The 22,714-nt window shown below is 35.8% G+C and overlaps 1 protein-coding gene across 2 annotated transcripts in view; it reads left to right on the top strand.

Moving 5' to 3' along the window:
* Zpr1 (zinc finger protein Zpr1) overlaps window positions 1-22,714 on the top strand; it is a 268,249-nt gene that overhangs the window by 213,258 nt on the left and 32,277 nt on the right. For both annotated transcript variants that reach the window (XM_090412640.1, XM_090412641.1), the window contains exon 12: window positions 20,666-20,755. In XM_090412640.1, the coding sequence (XP_090268766.1) occupies window positions 20,666-20,755 (90 nt within the window). The remainder of the gene's footprint in view (window positions 1-20,665; window positions 20,756-22,714) is intronic.

Below are 22,714 nucleotides of genomic sequence, written 5' to 3'. Positions count from 1 at the left end.
CCTAAGTAAATCCTGTACAAGTCTGGATAATTCTGTATCCAAATTGAATAACTCCTGTAATAATTTTTTAAGAAAATCGGCAATGAAAACACATCATTATCATCATCAAATTCCTGCCATGTACCCTCAAGGGCTGTACAGGATATGATAGTACTACATGAAAAAAAAATTACATCATTATTAATTTCCTATCTACAATTTTCCTCCATATCAGTCTGTTACTTGTCAAGACTCCAACATTATCAGATCTTATATTTCTATCGTCTAAAGCACTTTGTACCGTATCAATCCACCTATATCTTGGTCTTCCTCTGGGTCGTTTTGCTGCCAACCTGGCAGAGAACACTTGTTTTGCTAATCTTTCCTCGCCCATTCTGTTTAAGTGACCATACCACCTGAGATTAGCTCTGCTAACACATTCCTGGATGCTGACAATGTCAAGTTCTTTCCTAATATCCTCATTTTTAATATGATATTGCCATTGATACCATCTGTTCATGCCTATAATCTTTCTCAGGACTCTCATATCTGTGGTCTCTAGTCTTTGGTCAAGTGTTTTACTTCTGACCCAGCTCTCAGATCTATAAGTTAAAACTGGTTTCAAAACTGTCTTGTATACAGCTAATTTAGTGTTCCAACTAATTTCTCTCTTATTCCATATGAATTTATTCAATTGACTTCCCATCATACCAGCTTTGCTGATTCTGTTGTCTATTTCTATATTTAATTTACCATCTTCAGTAAAAATCGTGCCTAAATAGCTGAAATGTTTTACTTGTTCCACAGGTTCTCCATTCACAACACAGTTGACATTTTCAATGATTCTGCCTATTTTCATTGTCTTTGTCTTTTTATTGCTGACCTTCATACCATATCTATTACAACAGCTATTCAATTTAGTCAGAGAATCTTGCAGACTTGTAGCAGATTTATTTAGAAGTATAACATCGGCTGCATAAAGCAAAGAGCGGACATTAACATCTCCAATTTTGATATCATGTTTAATACCACTTTCCTTCATAATGTGATCCATATAGATAATGAATAACAGAGGGGATAATGTACATCCTTGTCTCACACCAGATTTAACATTAAACCATCTTCCTGTACTTCCTTCAATTCTAACTGCTGACTTACAACTCAAATAACGACTAAGTATTGCTTGATATAATGCCCCATCGACACCATATAACTGCAGTGTATTGAATAGCTTCTCTCTTGGCACCTTGTCATATGCCTTTTCCAAATCGACAAAACTTAAATACAGATCTTTGTTATATTCCCATGCTTTCTCGACTATTTGTCGTAAAGTGAAGATCTGATCCTGACATTGGCCTGAATCCAGTTTGTTCTTCACCAAGCTTTCCTTCCACAATTCTTCTCAACCTTTTCTCAAGTATACTGGCATAGATCTTGCCAGGAACACTCAGTAGGGAAATACCTCTGTAATTCTCACATGCAGTTTTATTTCCATTTTTATATATGGGTACTATTAGAGCTCTACTCCAATCATCGGGAATTCGTCCCTCTGACCAGGCTTTCTGGACTATGCAGTGCAGCCACTGTAAGACTCTTATACCACCATACTTCAGCATTTCTGGTCGAATATCATCTACTCCTGCTGCCTTTCCACATTTCAAGCCTTTGATGGCTTTTTCTACTTCAAGTATGGATATATATTCCTGACTACATGCCTGGTCAGTGTTTTTTACCACTGTGCTGTCATCACTGCTTGTTTCATTTAGCAGTTTTTCAAAGTAATTACTCCATACTTCAAGGATATCTTTTTCTCCTGTTTTCATTTCACCTTTATCATCTCTGATTCCTTTTACAGCACTTTTTCCTCCATTCTTAAGCTTCTTCAACAACCTCCAGAATATTTTGCCACCTTCTTGATATTTATTTTCTATATTCCAGCCAAAGTTCTCCCATGACTTTTGTTTAGCTAGTTTTACACAGTGTTTAGCATTCTTGCATTTGTCTCTATATTCTCTAAGAGCACAAGCTGACTTATATGACAGGAACTTTTGATTTGCTTTCTTCTTTTCCTTCACTGCCTCTTTAACTTCCTGTGTCCACCATGGAGTTCTGATTTTTTTATCCTTACAGACAACCTCACCACATGCCTCTCTGGCAGAATCAATCAATGTTTTCTTCAGAGTTTGCCACTGAATCTCCAAGGTTTGATTCCTGTTCTCAAACTCTTTTATTTTTTCTTCAATAATCTTTGTGTATTTTAGTCTACAGTTCACATCTGAGAGCTGCTCAACTTTTATTCGCTTTAAAACTTTCTTACATGTTATTCTTTTCAATATTAAATTCAATTTTATCCTGCTCATGACTAAATAGTGATCACTTCCAATTTCAAATCCTCTGTACACTCTGGTGTTCTGCACCAGGGAGAAAACATCACTATCAACAATAATATAGTCAATGAGACTTTTCTTATTCCTAGTCTCTTCTCTCCATGTGAATTTGTGCACATTTTTATGTTGGAACATGGTGTTAGTAATAACCAGTCCATGTCCTGAGCAGAAATCCAACAGATATTTGCCATTATTATTAGCTTTGCTCTTTTCTCCAAATTTTCCCAAAATATTTTTGTATGTCTCACAATCATTTTCTAGTCTGCTATTTAGATCCCCAACAAGGACCAACTTTTCATTTTTCATTGTGTCTGTTGCTTTTTCTAAAGCCTCAAAAAAACTCCTCCACTTCTACCTTAGTAGAACCTTCTGTGGGACCATAGGCACAAATAAGTCTCATTGTCCAGTTTCCCATTCTCATATTTGCCCACATTACTCTACTTGAGACTGACTGCCATTCAAATAGATTAGCCTCGTATTTTGTGTTGAATACTATGGCTACTCCTTCTTTTCCTTGAATGTCATTGCCTGAATATAACATTTTGTATTTATTGCGCAGAAAGATCTCACCAGTTTTGGTCTTTTTTGTTGCAGTCACCCCTATTATGTCGATCTGGTACTTATCTAATTCCTCAGCTAGCTCCATTTCTTTGCCATTCAGGCTTCTTACGTTGATAGTACCGATCTTTAACTCTGGCGATGTTGAGTTGGGGTTTGTTTTCAGATTTGTTACAGTAGCTGACTTTTCACTGTTCGCCCTGGTTCCCTGGCGAAAACAACGGGGACCTTGTTTAACCGGGCGACGCCCCAGCCGGCATGAAATTCTGTCATGAAAACACAAAGGTGATGAAAATAGGTAGGAACATCGAAAATATCCTGAATGGAGAACCTATAGAGGAAGTAAAACGTTCAGCTATTTAGTTATAAATTTTAGTGTTTTTAGAATTAAATATGGAAATAGATAACAGAATTAGCATGATAGGAAGTCAAACTAACAATTTTATATTGATCAAAGCATTTAATTTTTACAAGACAGTGTTCAGACAAATTTTAACTTATAGATCTGAGAGCTAGGTTAGAAATAAATAACAGGAAAATTGTATTTTGGAAGTTTGTAATGATATACTGTTTTCATGTAGTACTATCATGATATCTTATCTCTCCCCTCCTGTGGCTACATATCAAGAATTTGATGACGATAATAGAAAAAAGCCATCAGTCATCTTAAATTGGAACAATTAGCCTGAGTAGATGATATTCAACCAGAAATGCTCAAGTAAGTTTAACAGTGTCACACTGCACAATTATGAAAGCATAGTGTGAATGTAAATTTCCAGATAAGTGGATCATATATTCTCGTAGTTCTCATCTATAAAAAAAGGGATATAATACTGAATGTTAAAAATATACAGAGGAATTTCACTAAATGTTTCAGGTAAGATATATGCAAAGCATACTTGAGGTTAAGAAAAATTCTGGAGGAAAAAACTTGAGCAAGAACACACTGTATTCAGGCTAAATACAGGTTATCAGAGTCAGATTTTCACTTTAAGACAGGTATAGAGGTGTATAGCCTTTGGAAATGGCATTTGCATCCATATTGCTAGGTGACCTGAAGAAACAAGTTTATTTCTAATTGCTGACTAGAGGAAGTTTTTTTTTTTTTTCTATGATTTTCTTCAACCAATTCCTGAGTTAGTAGATTTCTAACATGAGCGAATAGGGTTTTTTTTTTTTTTTTAAAGAAATTTTCAGATGTTTCATCCTGTAAACTCGATAAAATGGACCCAAGACCTCCCACTTGCTTGAAAGGCAGTTCCAAATAGAGTTATGTGGGCAAAATTCTAAATGGGGACATGGACAATGAAACTTATTTGTGCCATTGGCCCCACAAAAGGTTCTTTCAAGAAAGAAGTGGAGGAATTTTTTGAGTCATTAGAAAAGGCAGCTGACATAAAGAAAATGGAAAAAGTGGTTCTTGTTGGATATCTGAACAGCAGAATAGGAAATGAATCCACCAGGCATATAGGAACATTTTAGGAAAATTTGGAGAAAAGGGCAAAACTAATAATAATGGTAAGTATTTACTGGATTTCTTCTCAGGACATGGTTGAGTCCATGGCCTTTATCAGACATAAAGAAAATGGAAAAAGTGGTTCTTGTTGGATATCTGAACAGCAGAATAGGAAATGAATCCACCAGGCATATAGGAACATTTTAGGAAAATTTGGAGAAAAGTGCAAAACTAATAATAATGGTAAGTATTTACTGGATTTCTTCTCAGGACATGGTTGAGTCCATGGCCGTGCCAACCCGAGGGTGCACTGCACTTGGGCGGCAACATTGATATTTTATTTATTGTAGTAAATGCTACATGCAATTTCTTTTAGTTATTTTTTTAAGGGCAGCCGATAAAAGTTTGCACCCGGTGGCAAATACCCTTGCCGTGCTCCTGGTCGAGTCATTACTAATACCATGTTTCAACATAATGATATGCACAAGATCACATGAAGAGAAGACACAAGAAATAAAAGAAGCCTCATTGACTTTGTCATTGTTGATAGTGATATCTTTATGCTCGTTTAGGATACAAGAGTGTACAGAGGATTTGAAACAAGAATCAAACTTTGGAGTCTCACTGGCAAACTCTGAAGAAGACATTGATTGATTCAGCTAGTGAGGTATGTGGTGAAGTTGTCTGCAAGGATAGAAAAATAAGAACACTATGGTGGACAAAAGTTAAAGAAGCAATCCCGGAAAAGAAGAAAGCATACCAAACGTTCCTAGCAAATAAGTCAGTAGATGCCCTAAGAGAATACAGAGAAAAATGTAAGAGAGCTAAACAGATGTCATGGGAAGACTGGTAAGAATATAGAAAATAAATATCAGGACGGTTGCAAAATCTTCTGCAGGCTATTGAAGAAACTTAGAAATGGAGGAAAGAGTATTGTAAATGGAATCAGAGATGATAACAGGGACATGAAAACTGAAGATAAGGATATCCTAGATGTCTGGAGTAATTACTTTGAAAGACTAAAACAAAGCAGTGGCAGAACCATACTAGAAAAGTTTCAAGAGGAATGCCAAGAGGAGTACATATCAATACTTGAGGTAGAAAAAGCTGTCAAAAACTTGAAATGTGGAAAGGCATCTGGAGTAAATGATATTCGACCAAAAATACTTAAGTATGGAAGTATAAAAGTTTTGCAGTGGCTACACTGCATAATTCAGAGGGCCTGATTAGAAGGTCAAATTCCCAATGATGGAATAGAGCTCTCATAGTATCCATCTATAAAAAAGGGAATAAAACTGAATCTGAGAATTACAGAGAAATTTCTCTACTAAGTATTCCATGTAAGATTTATGCAAGTGTACTTGAAAAGAAGTTGAGAAAGATTGTGGACCAGAAACTTGGAGAAGAACAAGCTGGGTTCAGACCTAGTGGTTGTCAAGATCAGATTTTCATTTTAAGACAAATATTTGAGAAATCATGGGAGTATGACAAGGATCCATACTTAAGTTTTGTAGATTGGGAAAAGGCATAACAAGGTGCCCAGAAAAAAGTTTTTCAAAACACTACAATTATATATACAGTAAGACGGTTTGATGTAAAATCAGGGGTAAGACAAGGATACACATTATCTCCACTCTTATTCATCATCTATATAGATCACATTATAAAAGAAAGTGGCATCAAGCCCGATAGTAGAATTGGAAATGTCAAACTTAGCTCTTTGCTTTATGCAGATGATGTACTCCTAAACATATCTAGTGCAGGTCTCAAGTTTCTCTAACTAAATTAAATAATAACTGTAACAAATTTGAAATGAATATCAGCAATAAAAACACCAAAACTATCGAAATAGGCAGGAGCATAGAAAACTTCAGCTATTTAGGAACAGTTTTTAGTAAAGATGGCAGGTTAAATCTGGAAATAGACAACAGAATAAGCAAAGCTGTTATATGTTGGGTAGCCAGCTGAATAAATTTATATATGGAATAAGAAAGAAATTAGCCAAAACACCAAACTAGCAGTATACAAGACTGTCTTCAAACCAATTTTAAGTTATGGATCTGAGAGTTAGGTTAGAAATAAAGCACTTGATTAAAGAGTAGAAACCACAGATATAAAGATTCTTAGAAAAATTAATGGAGTGAACCGATGGCATCAGTGGCAGAATCATATTAAAAGTGAAGATATTTAGAAAGGAACTTGACATTATTAGCATTCAAGAATGTATCAACAGAGCTAATCTAAGGTGGTATGGCCACTTAAATAGAATGGGTGAAGAAAGATTTGCAAAACAGATGTTTGATGGCAGGAAAGATACCCAGAGAAAGATCAAGGTTCTGGATTGGATTGATTCAGTTAGAAGTGCCTTAGAAGCACAAAATGTTAGCTATGACAATATTGCAGTGCTTACAAGTAATAGATTGAGTTGGAGGAAAATTGTTGATAGAAGATTAATAATAATGTCAACTTAATCATGTAGTGCTGTCCTAGTAACCTGAACACCTCTTGAGTGTACAAATCAGGAAATTGATAATGATGATATATTTTGCTCAACATATCATGAGTTTCTTTCAGGGAGAAGACAGAAAAACTAGTAACAACATTTAAAAATATTATATGTCTAACAGTAATATCTCTATTAAACAACTAGTAATGTTATAGTATATCATTATGAAATTACTTGTTATATGAAAAGGCAGGGAGAAAACACAGGTGTATCTGTCTAAGTTAAGTTTGTGTGATTGAGCAATGGATAAGAACTAGATTTTTCTTCCACAGAGCAGTTAGTGAGTAGAACAGTTTGCCTATTGGAGTGGTGGTACATTTGGTGTGGATGGTGTATGATCTCTCCTGATGAGATGATATTATTATCAGATGATGATAATAAAATTCTACTTTTTAAACTTGACAGTGTTCAACGTTTGGTGGCCTTGTGGCCAAATTATGACTACATCATTGACGCATCTAAGCCAAACTTTGGTTTTAAATTTATGGATTCAAGAGCTTTCTGCTTGAATGTTTCCATAAAGAAGTTTGCAATGAGAGGAGACAGTGGTGAACCCATGACAGTCCCTTCTTTTGAAGGTAGAAGTTGTTTTGCCACATCAGGTAACTGGAGTGCAGCATGTGGATAGAGAGTGACAGCAATTTGTTTTGTAGAAAGAGAACTGTGTGAGAATTGATAAGGATGTTCATGAAGACGGCCATAATGCCGAATTTGACTAAGAGATGTTGATCATCTAAAATATTCTTTCATTTTCATACTGAAGTGTTGGTTATGTTTAATAGAGGAAGAGGAAATTGGAATTTTCTGAGTGGCTGATGTAATTAATTATTATTTATTTTATTATTATTATTATTAACCTGACCTCTATGGAATCAAAAGGCTCATCGCGTGGGGGGGGGCGGCACTGTGAATACAGTGCGTACCTCCTACACACAAAGCCCATTAAACCATGCTTTAAACTCCTGCATTCTACATTCCACCTTAGTCAGTTTTCTCTGGACCCTCTCTAATTTATATCCTCATCACTGAAAACCAGGGGACCAAATCTGTGCACAGTAATCCATATGAGAACCTGCCTGATCAAGGCCTTGTACAATGGAACTATAACCTCTTTATTTCTGCACATTAAGGTCCTCAATATTTCCATATTCTGATGTGATGACTTCACAACTTGTGGAATGTGACCTCTGAACTTCAGATCCTTATCCACCACCACTTCCAGATCTTTCATTTCTTCAACCTCCTTCCAAGTTTCCCCACCCAGGATGTACTTTGAATCCCATTATTACTTACTATCAGAATTTCCTTACACTTTGCAACACTAAACTGGTAGTTCCACTCATATACAATCTATTCCAGTTAAACCCATCTCTGTATCCTTAATACAAAAGTTAAATAATAATGGCCTCAAAACAGACCCTTCAGCACACCACAAGTGACTTTCCTCCTCTGGAATATTGCACCTCCTATACACAACTTGGTGTTACCGATCTGACAGCCAGTCACCTGTCCAACTTGCTAATCTAACATTTAACCCCCATCTGCTTCAATTTAGTTACCAGCTTGTGGTGTGGCAATCTGTCAGAGGCTATCACAAAATCTGAGCATACCACTGTATATGCATCTCCCTTGTCCAACACATTTGTCACTTTATAATACGTAAGTTGGTAAAACATGACTTCTCTTTAACAAATTCATGCTTACAAACACAGAAAATACTGCTATTATCAACCAACTTCTGTATCTTAGTTCTTCCCACCACCTTAACTACAACTCCAGATATACAGATCAGCCTATGATTTGTAGCTTTAGTCTTATCACCACTTTTGTGAAGCAGAACAGTTTTATCTTTCTACTACTCCTTTTGGACTTGTGCTATTGCATAATTATTAAACAGTTAAGTCAAGGCTAATCACCAACCCTGTAATTTCACATATATCCTTTCCTCACAGAAGTGTTCATATGGCTAACCATAATCTAGGCGATTGTTTTGTGATCTCTCTCTTACCAACTAAAGGGAGGTACAACACGCTACTCACAATCACATCCTCCAATGAAATGATAAGATCAAAACTCTCAATCTTTACATTCTCTCCTTTACGTTCTGCCTAAGATAGTTCTCTCTCAAGAACCAAAATTCATTATCCTTATTCCCAAATATATGAAATATATTTGGAATATATGTTTTAACTTGTGTTTTAAATATATGTTTTAACTCGTGCTAAAATGAATTAAACACGAGTTTTCCCCCATTTCTTCATCATTACCTTCCACATTCCTTGGCCTATATCAACATGAAACTAAATATCTATAAAAATGGGAGAAAACTTGTGTTAAAACTTATTTATTTTTAGAATTTTTTCCTAAGTTTCATAGGCATCTTTACTACAGAATTTCAGAATGGCAATCAAACAATAAGTAAGTTGGTAAAACATGACTTCTCTTTAACAAATTCATGTTCACAAACACAGAAATACTGCTATTATCAACCAACTTCTGTATCCTAGTTCTTCCCACCACCTTAACTACAACTCCAGAAATTCTAAAAATCATCACGTTAGTAGCTAATATGAGACAACTAAAATGGCCAACGATTTCTTAACTATAACTAATCTTTCCTAATTTTATATGTGTGTGTATATAAAGTTAGGAAAGATTAGCAGATTTACAATGTATTATCTCTCTAACTTAAACAGTACTATCTCCCATTATGGGAGATAGTACTGTTTAAGTTATGACAGTGAAGTGATCTTTCACATATTACTTTATCAAGATATTCTGTGAGGAAACAACTTTTATGAGGGAGTCTTTCCTTTACCAGGTGTCTTTCCAGACACCTGAAAAGCCAAGAGGCAGAAACTTATCCTTGGGAGAAGAGAGAAAGGTGAAGTTTTTTTGATGAGGCGAAAGGCAACAAAAATAGTCAATCAGGTCTAGCAGCAGACCGTGCCTTGGTGGATACCTTACATGTCAAGAATCAGATGAAAAATCCTACCATGTTCCATTACAGCAAATACAAACTTGAAAGACTCTTTTTAGAATTTGCAGTAGACTTAAAAAAAACAGCCTAATGTTAACAAATATGGTTGCATTAAACTTCCCAAAGTTTGGGAAACTTTAATTCTTAGGCTTCCTGCCCAACATCTAAGGCTAGCCAACAGCACTCATAAAAAGTGCTCCTCATAGGACTTTAGTCTTTATTTATTCTACCCCATATAAATTTAGTTTAATCCTTTACCCAAGTGTGAGCAAACAAAGTTTGCACCTGAAAGTATCTTCAGGAATGGGGTAAGGTGGTACAACACTGGGCAACTCGTTGCAAAGGTGGAGCAAGCTAACTAACATCACTCCTATCTCAGTATCTCCCATAATGCAAAACACATCTCCTTGCAGATATGTATAATGTTATGCATTAAGGGAAGGGCCACTACCCAGACTAGTTTCGACCTTTATTGAGGTCTCTTCGGTGGGAGCCAGGCCCAAATGGAGATACCAGGCAAAAGCATTAGCAAGGTCATCTCTACCTATAGCAGTTGCCAAACAGTGTGCCACCTTTTTATTAAATTACTCTGGATTTAGAGAAAGATGATGAAAGTTTATTTTTCACTTGGTTAGACTATAATAAATTTAGTTTAATCCTTTATCCAAGTGTGAGCAAACAAAGTTTGCGCCTGAAAGTATCTTCAGGACTGGGGTAAGGTGATACAACACCGGGCAACTCGTTACAAAAGTGGAGCAAGCTAACATCACTCCTATCTCAGTATCTCCCATAATGCAAAACACATCTCCTTGCGGATATATATAATGTTATGCATTAAGGGAAGAGCCACTACCCAGACTAGTTTTGACCTATATTGAGGTCTCTTCAGTGGGAGCCAGGCAGAAGCCTGGTCAATAAAGGTCGAAACTAGTCTGGGTAGTGGCCCTTCCCTTAATGCATAACATTATACATATCCGCAAGGAGATGTGTTTTGCATTATGGGAGATAGGAGGGATGTTAGCTTGCTCCACCTTTGCAACGAGTTGCCCGGTGTATCACCTTACCCCAGTCCTGAAGATACTTTCAGGTGCAAACTTTGTTTGCTCACACTTGGATAAAGGATTAAACTAAATTTATTATAGTCTAACCAAGTGAAAAATAAACTTTCATCAAATCCAGAGTAATTTAATAAAAAGGTGGCACAACATTTGGCAACTCCTATAGGTAGAAATGACCTTGCTAATGCTTCTGCCTGGTATCTCCACTTGGGCCTGGCTCCCACTGAAGAGACCTCAATAAAGGTCGAAACTAGTCTGGGTAGTGGCCCTTCCCTTAATGCATAACATTATACATATCTACAAGGAGATGTGTTTTGCATTATGGGAGATACTGAGATAGGAGTGATGTTAGCTTGCTCCACCTTTGCAACGAGTTGCCTGGTGTTGTACCACCTTACCCCAGTCCTAAAGATACTTTCGGGTGCAAACTTTGTTGCACACACTTGGATAAAGGATTAAACTAAATTTATCATAGTCTATCCAAGTGAAAAATAAACTTTCAACATTATTCTATCCCATTTCTTCCACGTGGGGGAGACCACACTCCTACCAGGCGCGTCCCCTGGGTGGCGGATAGGGGAAACCCAAATGGGTTGCTCTGAATAAAGAATAAAGAGCCGTGGACCAAAGGATGTAGCAGAGGCATGGCAAGCTGGCTACATTATTATGCCAGTAACTTTCATGAGCAGGAGAAAGTCTACAAACCGAGATAGTGCTACTGCGTACAGGAGAACCGACGTGCCTACTCGAAGACCACATAGAGTAGGTGAGAAATCAGCAATGTGGTCAGCCAAGGATGTGAAACATGTAGCCACCCTGAACATAAGATCACTATACCGACCTGGAAAATTGCAATTAATCCAGGAAAATTTAAAAAGACTGAAATGGAGTATTTTAGGTTTATCAGAGACACATTGGTGCGGAGATGGATTCATGGGTTTACCAGAAGGAAGACTGTACTTCTCAGGAAGAAAAGATAACATGCACAGAGAAGGAGTTGCATTATTAATTGAAAAAAAACTTACACACTCAGTAATTGAAATAAACCCAGTGTCTCCTAGAATAATAACAGCCAAACCTCAAGCAAAAGAAAAAGGTCAAACAATTAAATAATCCAAATATATGCACCAGATAGTAACCATTTAGAAGAAGAAATAGAAAATTTCTATGAAGAAGTACAACAGGAAATAGATAATCCCAAAAATAGAGAACTCATGATAGTGATGGGAGATTTTAATGCTAAAATAGGACAGTTCACAGCAGACAAAAAAGATGTGATGGGGAAATTTAGATACGGAGAGCTTAACGACAGAGGAGAACAATTACTCCACTTCTGTAAAGCAAACAATCTAATAATTACAAATACATTGTTCTATCAACGCCCTAATAATAAATATACATGGTCATCCCCAGATGGTAATATAAAGAACTGCATAGACTATATCATCATAAACAAACAATGGAAAAGATCAGTAAATAATGCATGAACATTAAGAAGTTTTGATTTTGATGCTGACCATGAAATATTAACTGCCAAAGCGAAGATAAAATTCAACAGGAAAAATAATATCAGAAAAGAAGAAAACATCAATCTATCAAAACTAAAAGATAGCTCAAGCAGAAGTCGATTTTTAGAACAGATGTGCTTGAAATTAAAACCCTCCATCTTCCAGAACAGCGGAAAATACTGGGAAGAAGGAAAAGAAGCAGTGTTATCAATTGCAAAAGACACTCTAGGTTCCAAACCCAAAATAAACAAACAGTGGATAACCCAAGAAATCATAGCTACCATAGAAGTGAAAAGAGAGGCCAAGATACTTGTGAACCAACAAAACAATGAAAAGAATAGAGAAAAATACAGAGCACTAAAAAATAAAGTTGATAACCTATGCAAAAAAGCCAAAGAAAAATGGTTAGAAGAAAAAACTAAGAAATGCCAAGAAGCATACCAACAAAACAACCTAAAAGTCTTCCATTATACTGTAAGAGAAATTACAAAGAAATTCTCAGCAAAAGCAGTAACAATGATAAACAAAAAGGTGACTGAAACCGAGAATATTGAATATATAAGAAAAATCTGGTCAAACCATTTTAAGACTATCTTCCACCAAGGAAACAAAACTACAATGCCAACAATAGAAGAAAATAATGATCACTCAAAAATTTTACAAGAAGAAGTTAGATACGCAATAAAATAGATGAAAAACAATAAAGCACCAGGCATTGATACTATCCCTACTGAACTGTGGTCATATGAAGGCAGCATATCAATAGAATATTTAACAACCCTATTCAATAAAATACTACAAACAAGAGAGATCCCAGATGACTGGAGAACTGGAAAGATCATCCCAATATACGAGAAAGGAGACAAAAGAGTCCTAATCAATACTTTTCCAACTGAAAAAAGAAGACCCGGAAGACCAAGAATTACCTGGCTGAAATTAATAAAGAACATCTCGGGATGCAGAACATAAGGAACTTTTTCGAACAGCAAGGAATAGAGAAGACTGGAAGATCCTGCTCAAGAGAAGACTCAACCTGTCTTAGATGGAAGAGAAGAAGAAGAATTTCTTCCACTTATTGTTTCTTGTATGGTTTAGTGTGTGTTACAATTTTAACATTATATTCCTAATGATGTCTCTTTGACTGAGATGAAATATTGAAATTGATTGAACTTATTGTTTAATTATTTCTCTTTGTGCTATTAAATTATTCCATTAAAGTGCAATATGGAGTGTGCTATCAGCAAAACTATAAATATGATTTGCAGTCAATGAGAACAGGTCATCTATATAAATCAGGGTGGGTGATATGACAGAGCCTTGACAGACACTGTCAGTGTCCCTCAGGGAACAATGGAAACTTTATTGATAGAAATGTCTGAGGAGAGAACACCATCCACTATTGCACCCACCCTGATTTATATATTCTCCATTACTTTAGACAAAACTGTTGTAAGAGCAGTAGGTCAATAGCCTGATGGTAAACATTTATCTCCTTTTTTTGGAGAACTGGTTGTATATGAGCTTTCTTTCATGCTGAAGGGTGGATACCAGTTGAATGCAGTTTAGTGAAAAGATGATGGAGAACAAGTGTTAGTTCTGGAACACATCTCTTGAGCACAGTAGTTGGAATTCCATCAGGACCAACTGATAACTTGCCAGCCCATCTTTATTCATTATCTAAATGGCCTAATAAGAGCACACCATGAAGATTGGACATTGGGTCACAATGGGTGATAAAAAAAAAATCCATAAGAGGTACCTTTTTGGGATAAATGGCAGTCATGTCCTTTTAATAAAACAATAAACTCATCCTGTGTTAGTGGATGGCTGGATATACTGATGAGAAAGATGTTGGAAGTTTTTCACTTGGTTAGACTAAATCATATATTTAGTTTAATCCTTTATCCAAGTATAAGCAAACAAAGTTTGCACCTGAAGTATCATCAGTGCTGGGGCAACTCGTGGGATCAACCTTGGTATCACCTCTGGGTCTGGATCCCACTGAAGAGACTCAATAAAGGTTGAAACTGGTCTGGGTAGTGACTCTTCCCATAATGCATAGCATTATACATGTCTGCAAAGGAGATGTGCTTTGCATTATAATTGAAAGGAATAATATTGAAGAGACATCGCAAATAAAGTAACAAAAATAAAATATAAAGAACACATGTAAAAATACTTATAAAAGTCCTTTATTTTTACAATGGTGCAGTCGACAGGATTTACTCCAAATTAATTAATTTGTGCAATCGTGGATTATATGAGATAGTTTTGGTAACGAATCAGGTAGTTACAAAAATTTTTACTTTAAGAAATAAATTTTGTTATGGATTGTGAAACTACAGGTATTGACCATACAAATAGTACAACTATGGACGACGTTGGATTTTTTAGAACCATTAATCCTCAACTTGTCATCCCACAATTTTCTGGTGAAGAAAATGACAACATTTTAGCTTTTTTTTTTAGCTTCGTCGAAGAGCTGAGAAAGGTTGGAAGGTGGTCAGACTTCCAACTACTTATCTTGCTATCAAACTGGTTGGAAAGGCCAAAAGCTTCTTGTATTCATCCCCAATACTGAAGGATACTTTGGAATATTCGAAGTTTAAGGAAACCTTGATTTCCCAGTTCTCCAGGGTAAGAAGACAGCCCAAATCTCTGGAAATTACAGTATCTGCAGTATTTCACCAATTTAGGTTAGGAGTCAAAGAAGAATTGAAGGAGACTGTACAGAAAGAAAATCACAAATTTTGAGGAATGTTTCCTCAGGGTGAAGGAGAGAAGAGAAGCTTAGAGACATTCGTCCCGCTTCTGCTAGCAGCCACATTAATGTCATCAAGAAGGCAGATAATCCCTCTTGCGAATACAAGAGGGATCATCATTAATCAAATGACTGACAGTAAAATAAACATCCCAAAGGAAGTAGGACCTACAAACATGGAGGAATTATGCACAATAATTAGACAGGAGGTAGAAAGGCTACAACAGCCTATGATGGACTGAATTGATGTTGTTATGCAGCAGTTGGCAGCAATGACAGCCAAGACCTCTGAATTAACTCCACCTCAAGCGGAGAGGAATAATGAAATAAGAAATAGAATGGAGCCTCCCAAATGCTTTGTTTGCAATAAATATGGCTTGCAACTATTTCAGAAACAAGAGACCCTCCAACAGGAATGTTCAGTATGAGTCGAATCTTGTACTTAAGCCTCATGGTTGTGCAAATAAACCATGGAGGAGAGAGGGCAAGAATCTAAATTATCCGAGGAAGTCAAAAATGATCATTAAGGGAAAGGTACAAGGATCACCTTGTGACGTATTAATAGATACTGGTTCCCAGGCCTCAGTCATAACTGGAGATTATTTTCAAGAAATAAAATCCAGTGTATGGAGGGGTCATTTCTAAACTGAAGAAACCAATTAGATTATCGGGAATATCAACATCAGAGGTATATGCATCGAAGAAACTGAGAGCAAAAGTATACTTACCAGAATTTAATTTGTGTGTTTGGCAAGAGTTGTTGGTCCTCCCTAGGACATCTCACCCAAACGTACAGATAATCCTAGGAACTAACTTTCTAGAGAGTTACAAATTCTCTTGCGACTTTTCTCGAAATGAAATGTTTCTAATGGAAAATAGATGGTCAATCAAAGGGAACTATGTTTGTAGGGATAGAGTTACAAAACAAAGTGAAGAAAGAATACCGCAGAATGAAAGTAAGGTTGAGCCTACTGAATTGACTGAAAGGGATACTGAAGAATGTCAACATAACCGTACTAATTCTTCAGTATGTTCAGCATCCGAAAGGAATAGTCACTTAGAGGCCTACCACATATCAAGTGTCAAACTAGTGAATGACCAAAGTGAAACGAGAGAAATTGTAGGGGAGGGTAATCAAAGAACAATAGAAGTAAACATTATCGAGAAACATAAAAGATCCAGAAGTTCCTATAACAAATTGAGGTGGAACAAGCATAGAAATTCAAGCCAGATGGAAGTTTAATTATTCCTACATCCTCTGTTTTCTTTTCATGATAAGAGAAGCAGTAAGAGGATTGCTAGCTTGGAATTTAGATATTGCTACAAATTTAGATATTGCTACACTTGATAAAGATTTATGCAAGTGCAGTTATGAAGTTTTTTGGTTCAAGACTGTGGAAAATAGAAAGGGGAATAGGTTTTAGAATAGGGCATGAATTAGACACAGTAAAATTAGAGGCCAAGAAAAAACAAGTCAGATTTTCACCAGAAAATTAGCAGGCAAGAGGTTTGAAAAAATTTTCTTTAAAAAAAAATTTTTTTGAGAGATTTTTTTGAGATACAAGAGCCTATGTAAAATCTTGTATAGAAAGAATTTTGTATAAAATTCTTATATGCCGATTTTATTTGAGAAAGAAAGTCAATGCGAAATACTTCTAGTTAAATTAACAATTTTTCATGAGTGTTTTATGTAATCTGGATAACAGACTTCTCTGTTGGATCAGTGACTGGCTGTCAGATAGGTATCAGAAAGTTGTATATGGGAGTGCGGTATCTCGAAAGAGAAAGGTCACCAGTGGTGTGCCACAGGGGTCAGTTTTGGTGCTATTGTTGTTCACTTTGTATGTTGATGATATTGGGTTGGGTTTAACTAGCGATATCCAGCTGTTTGCAGATGATGCAAAACTGGGGAAAGCAATGCACAGTCAGGCTGATGTTAATGCCTTACAAGAGGACTTCAATAGATTGCATGAATGGACAGGTAAGTGGAACTGTCAGTTCAATGTTGCCAAGTGCAAGGTTTTGAGATTTGGTAAGCAACGATAGGATGCTAAGTATACACTTGGTGGGGAAACTTTAACAGAAGTAGAGGAGATGAGAGATCTACGTGTAATGGTGGACAATGACCTGAAATTCAGGAGCCACTTTGCACAAGTTGTGAAGACATCACATCGACTAATGGCAATGATGCAGAGAACCCTGACATGCAGAAATAGAGAGGTTATGATTCCATTGTATAAGGCCTTGATTAGGCCTCATATAATCTATTGTGCACAGATTTGGTCGCCAGGTTTTCATGGTGACAAGGATATGTTGGAAAGGGTACAGAGAAGATTCACAAAGGTAGTCAGTGGTCTTTGGAATGTGCAGTACGAGGACAGATTGAGGAAATGTAAGTTGCATTTTATATGATTGAGACATAAAATGGTCAGGGGTTGTTATCAGGTAGACATGGAAGAGATTTTTCATAGAATTGGAGAGACAAGTAGAACAAGAGGCCATTGCTGGAAACTGTATAAGGAGGGTGTGAGCAAAGGAGTGAGAAGCAGGTTCTTTGCATGGAGGGTGATTGATGAGTGGAATTCATTGCCTGAGTGTGTTGTGGATGTGGACACATTGAATCAATTTAAGATGCACTTGGATGAGCATTGTATGCAATAGTCAGTACCTCCCATGATGAGTCTGATTCCATGAAGGTCGGGTGTTGATGATAATAATAATAATAATAATCTAGAAAATTATTAGAATGAATTTGCTAAATTTAACCACCAATATGTAATCTGTAAAAATGTTAGAATTAATTGCTAAGTTATTTGACCCCCAAAATTGTACAAACAAAGAGATAGCCCAGACAGGATTAAAATGTAGACCTGAGGCTATCGCCAGGTGCAAAGGTCAACGAGTTATGGGGTTTTCCTGCCATGACTCAGCAAATTTCGTAGGGGGTAAGATAACCCTGGTAGAACATCCTGGGAACTCGATCTAAAGAAGTTCCAGGCCATCAAGGAAGAATAAAAACAGGACAAGCGCACTGCTCCTGGCACTTTTTGGTTCTGTTCTGCTTTTAGGCTCAGCTTTGTTCTGCTGTCCTTCAAAGAAGGTTCCTGTATCCAGCCATTCCAAGGATGGATATCCTGCTAAGAGTGTTTCGATGATGATTGGAGATATGTAACAGTGCTGTCGGCCTGTTCCAGAAAGTCCCGTCGCGAAGTTCCTTAAGCAATCTCCAGGAATGCTGTATCGTCATTGCCATGGAATAATGTCTGGTTGCAGTTCTAATGGGAAAGAAGAAGGTTATATTCAAGATCTCTAGGATTGTGAATGCTGAACTGGCTGAGAAATGTATCAAGTAAGAGTAATGTAGAACTGTTATGGATTGTGAACCTTGGAGCAGGAATTGTTGATTATTTAGTTGCTAGCATAATGTAAAGTTGTGAAGTCGGAAAAACCATACTTCTTAAATAATGTGAAATAATTGTCTAAAGAATTCTGAGCAATTGTTAATGTTAAAAGTTCATTTTTTAGAGTTAAGAGTTAATGTTTGAAGGGAGATTAAATTGAAGCTTAGTTAAGCATAATTCTGATATTGAGCTAAGTTAAATTGAGTTGAAGTGTGTGTGAAACTAACCATGTGTCTGACGTATATGTGAACGTACATAATTGTCATTGTCACTAAGCTAAAGGCTAGAAGTACTGATTTAAGAAGTTGAGAACCACGCACGTGCATTACATTGTTACTTGGCAGAATTGATAAGAGCCTGATAAATTTGATATGTGTGAAATCTTTTCTCTTTTAAATTGTAATTACCATGTAGTAGTATGAATAAATTTTGTTTGTTAAATAACTTGCCTGATTTCGACTTACCAATGCACTTCTCATAAAAAGATAGAACCTGTGTGTCCTTAAAGTTAAAAGTTGCCACGGCTGACTAATAGTAAGTTTCAAATGTTGCTTGACTTAGAGATGAATTTTAGAGATATTTCCATGTTCTGTTGAGCATTTTTCTTACATGTTTAGGAAAGACAAACAATTCCTTGCATGATCTTTAATGGTGCAGTTGATAGTCTTTAGTTAGATAAAGGAATTGGCTGCAGCCAGAGGCAATTTCTAAATCTAAACTACACACATGTGAAAGTAGCATAGTTACGACCTTAAGAAGAGGGGGGGGGGATTAAATAATAAGACGGAAGGATTAAAGGTGAAAAGACTAGCTCAAGCAACGATAGTACAACTCGGAGTTACGACTGACAAGAAAATAAATAATATAGATATTTTTACAAAGGCACAGTTCAACATAAACAAACTGAAATTAACAGGATAAAGAAGAAAATAAAATATAACTTTTTATTTTTACAATGGGATGCTAAGGCAAGTGATGTGGAGTCAGTCCACCTTTGCCACGAGTTGCCCCAATCCTGAAGATTCTTCAGGTGCAAACTTTGCTTGCTTACACTTGGATAAAGGGTTAAACTAAATATATAATTTATACTGATGAGAAGTTTATCTAAATTAAAGACAACATTATGAGTACTATTCATAATGCAAGTTACAAGTGAATCAAACTTGCACTTTAAATTATCACAAGTAGAATTAAAAACACACTGGTAAGAAGTTGATGAAATACAAAGAATAATATTAAATTCAGCTGCTAAAACAGATTCTGTGGCATTCTTGATAGTATCGATTTCCCTATTAAAGTGGGCTAATGATTTTTTTAGCTTCATTCAGTTGATGAATGAAGCCCTACTAGCCCTCGTGTAAATTCGATGGGCTTTGGAGACTGATAAATTTCTTTTATTTTAAAAGTCAAGAAAGCCTTCTTCATCAAATGTTAGCCTTATCTAGTGTATTGTTTAAAAGTGGACTCTCTACATGAGGGCTAGTGGGTCAATTTTAATACAATCCCATTTCATAATAATAACAAACTATACAAACAAATGAAAACTCAAGTTAAAACTTATTTATCTGTAGAATTTTAATTAAGTTTCATAGGTATCTTCAGTACAGAACTACAAAATGACAATCAAATAATATTGAAACAAATCGATAGAGTACTTCCAAATAATGCAATAGATACGGCAACCTTTTAGTGAAGAAGGCTAAGTACATCAACAGATCAATAGATGAATGGTAGATACCTAGTTGTGTGTGTGTGTGTGTGTGTGTGTGTGTGTGTGTGTGGCTGGGTGGGGGATTGTTTAAAATCAGCACAGCAATCTTAGACATAGCAAGTCATTCAAATACAATTCCATTTGATTTGTATTACATGTAGTCCTGTAATGAATGATGCCACTATTCAAAAATGCTATTGTTTATTGATACATTATGGTTATCTCTGTTCATTTCATTATTTGTTATTAAATTTTCTTGAGCCGTTTTTAATGTTAATTGAAGTTAGCATTATTAATACAATGCTGCCTTTGATTGCACATAGTTAATATATTTTCAGATTTTGTTTATTTTTTTAACAGCTACTAGAAAATAATCCTCTAATAACAGGAGACAGTTCTCGTTCTGGGATGAAAAAAAGGTTGGAAGAATTTAAAAAAAAACTTGATGAGGTATATATCACTTAGTGTGAATTTTCCACATTAGTAGTCTAGATCAGACTTTAAAACTTTAGTGGTCTTTGCTATCAAATAAAAAAAAGTTTCATATATGTTTAAAGCTTTTTGGAATTAAAAAAATTGGCAAAAAATAGAAATATTCACATAAAATATGACATGATGTCAGTGTGCTGCTTTTATATATATGTTAAGCATTTTGATATCTTAATCTCCAGCTGACAAGGGAAAGATCTACCTTTATTGGAATCTGCATTTTTTTTTTTTTAAGAGCATGCATGGAGGATGGTGATTGATGCTAAATCTAATCGCTATAGGATTTAATAGCAGATTTCACTATTATGAGCTTTATCACTTGTAAAGTGTTTTTCACAAGAATTAATAATAGTGTTAAGGTTATTTTTTATGTCAAGTCCACCCCATGAAAGGTTGGAAACCCGAAAGTACATAATACCCTATGTGGGCTACGAGTTGTATAATTATATATATTATATAATTATACAACTCATGAACTCCACCAATGAAAAAGTTCTTTACAAAGCTCTTGTAGATTTTGTACCATGGGTGAGCTGAGGATATTTTATTCCTATTTTTTATCAATATATATATATATTTATATATATGTATGTATATATATTTTTTTTAAATTTATTTTTCACATTGTCCAGAAACCCCACTCTAGAAACCAAACATGGAACTTTTTTTAGGCCTTCAATAAGTGGGATGGCGGTCTCACACCAGGTGATGAAATTCATCTTCCACCTAAAGATAATCACAGGCATCCATGCCCACAACAGGATTCCAACCCACAGCCTGTTGGTTGGAGAGCAGGTATGCTAACCACTCAGCCAACCAGGCTGGCAGCCAGATGTTTATATAATTTATAAATACCAAACATGGATCTGTTCAAACCACCAAAAAGAAGTCATCCTGTACAGTGAAAACTGTTTGCAACCTATTGACTTTCACAAACATCCATAGCATCAAAAGGCTATGACAAGAAAACCAAATAAAATAACCATCAGCAGCAATAATAGCAGCATGACATTTTTTTCTTCTAATCAGTTTAAGTGTACATTAATGACATTGTTATATAACATTATTTATTTATCCCAGTAACATCTTCTCAAGATGAACTTGCCTAAATATTTTGTAGCTTGATTTGCTATATAGAATTTAACAGAATAAATACTAATGACAGATTTGCTTAGGAAATTAAACAGGAAAATGACATAATGCAGTAAATGTGGGCTATAGCAAACACCACTATAATGATACATTGTAGCAAACTATGGAAAAGTCCTGACCTAAGTTCCATAGAACCAATACAAACGATAAAAGCTATAATCCAAATAACAAATCGAATTTCCTAGCAAATGATGTCACAATCAGGACACATAGGTGGGAAATATAACGAAAGAAAATTGCATGAAATAAAACAGTAAAAGTGAAATTGTAGAAATATAACAAAAGAAAATCATGGGAAACAAAGGAAATTGCAGGTAAGAGAGGGTAAAAAGTTGGTGAGAGGAAGTCATTTACATTTATGAAGAAGAGAGTGGATGATTTGACAGAACCTTGAAACACACCCACATTTGTAGAGAAATCAGAAGAGAAAAAAGAATACTATCCACCATTATGCACAGTGAATGACTAAAGAGTGAGGGGGGAGGTACTATCCAGTGATAAAGAGTGGAGGACAAACCATTAAATAGCAATTTGCTAAGCAAAACTCTTTATGCTAAACCTTACTTGATATTTTAGGAGTGTGGTGGCATAGTTTTCTCTAAACATTTTCATAGCACATGTCCAAAGTTTGGTGATCTAGGCCAGTGCTTCCCAAACTTCTGGATGTCAGGGCCCCCTTTGCAAAAATTAAAATATTTCACGGCCCCCTCGAAAAAAATCGTAATAGAGAGATATATTATTATAATATTTATTGTATTTATATTCAAT

This window comes from Typopeltis vanoorti, chromosome 23, assembly GCF_054136105.1.
Source record: "Typopeltis vanoorti isolate ZY-2024b chromosome 23, IOZ_Tvanoo_1.0, whole genome shotgun sequence".
NCBI classification, from domain to species: Eukaryota; Metazoa; Arthropoda; class Arachnida; order Uropygi; family Thelyphonidae; genus Typopeltis; species Typopeltis vanoorti.
This window is presented reverse-complemented; position numbering and strand designations above follow the sequence as displayed.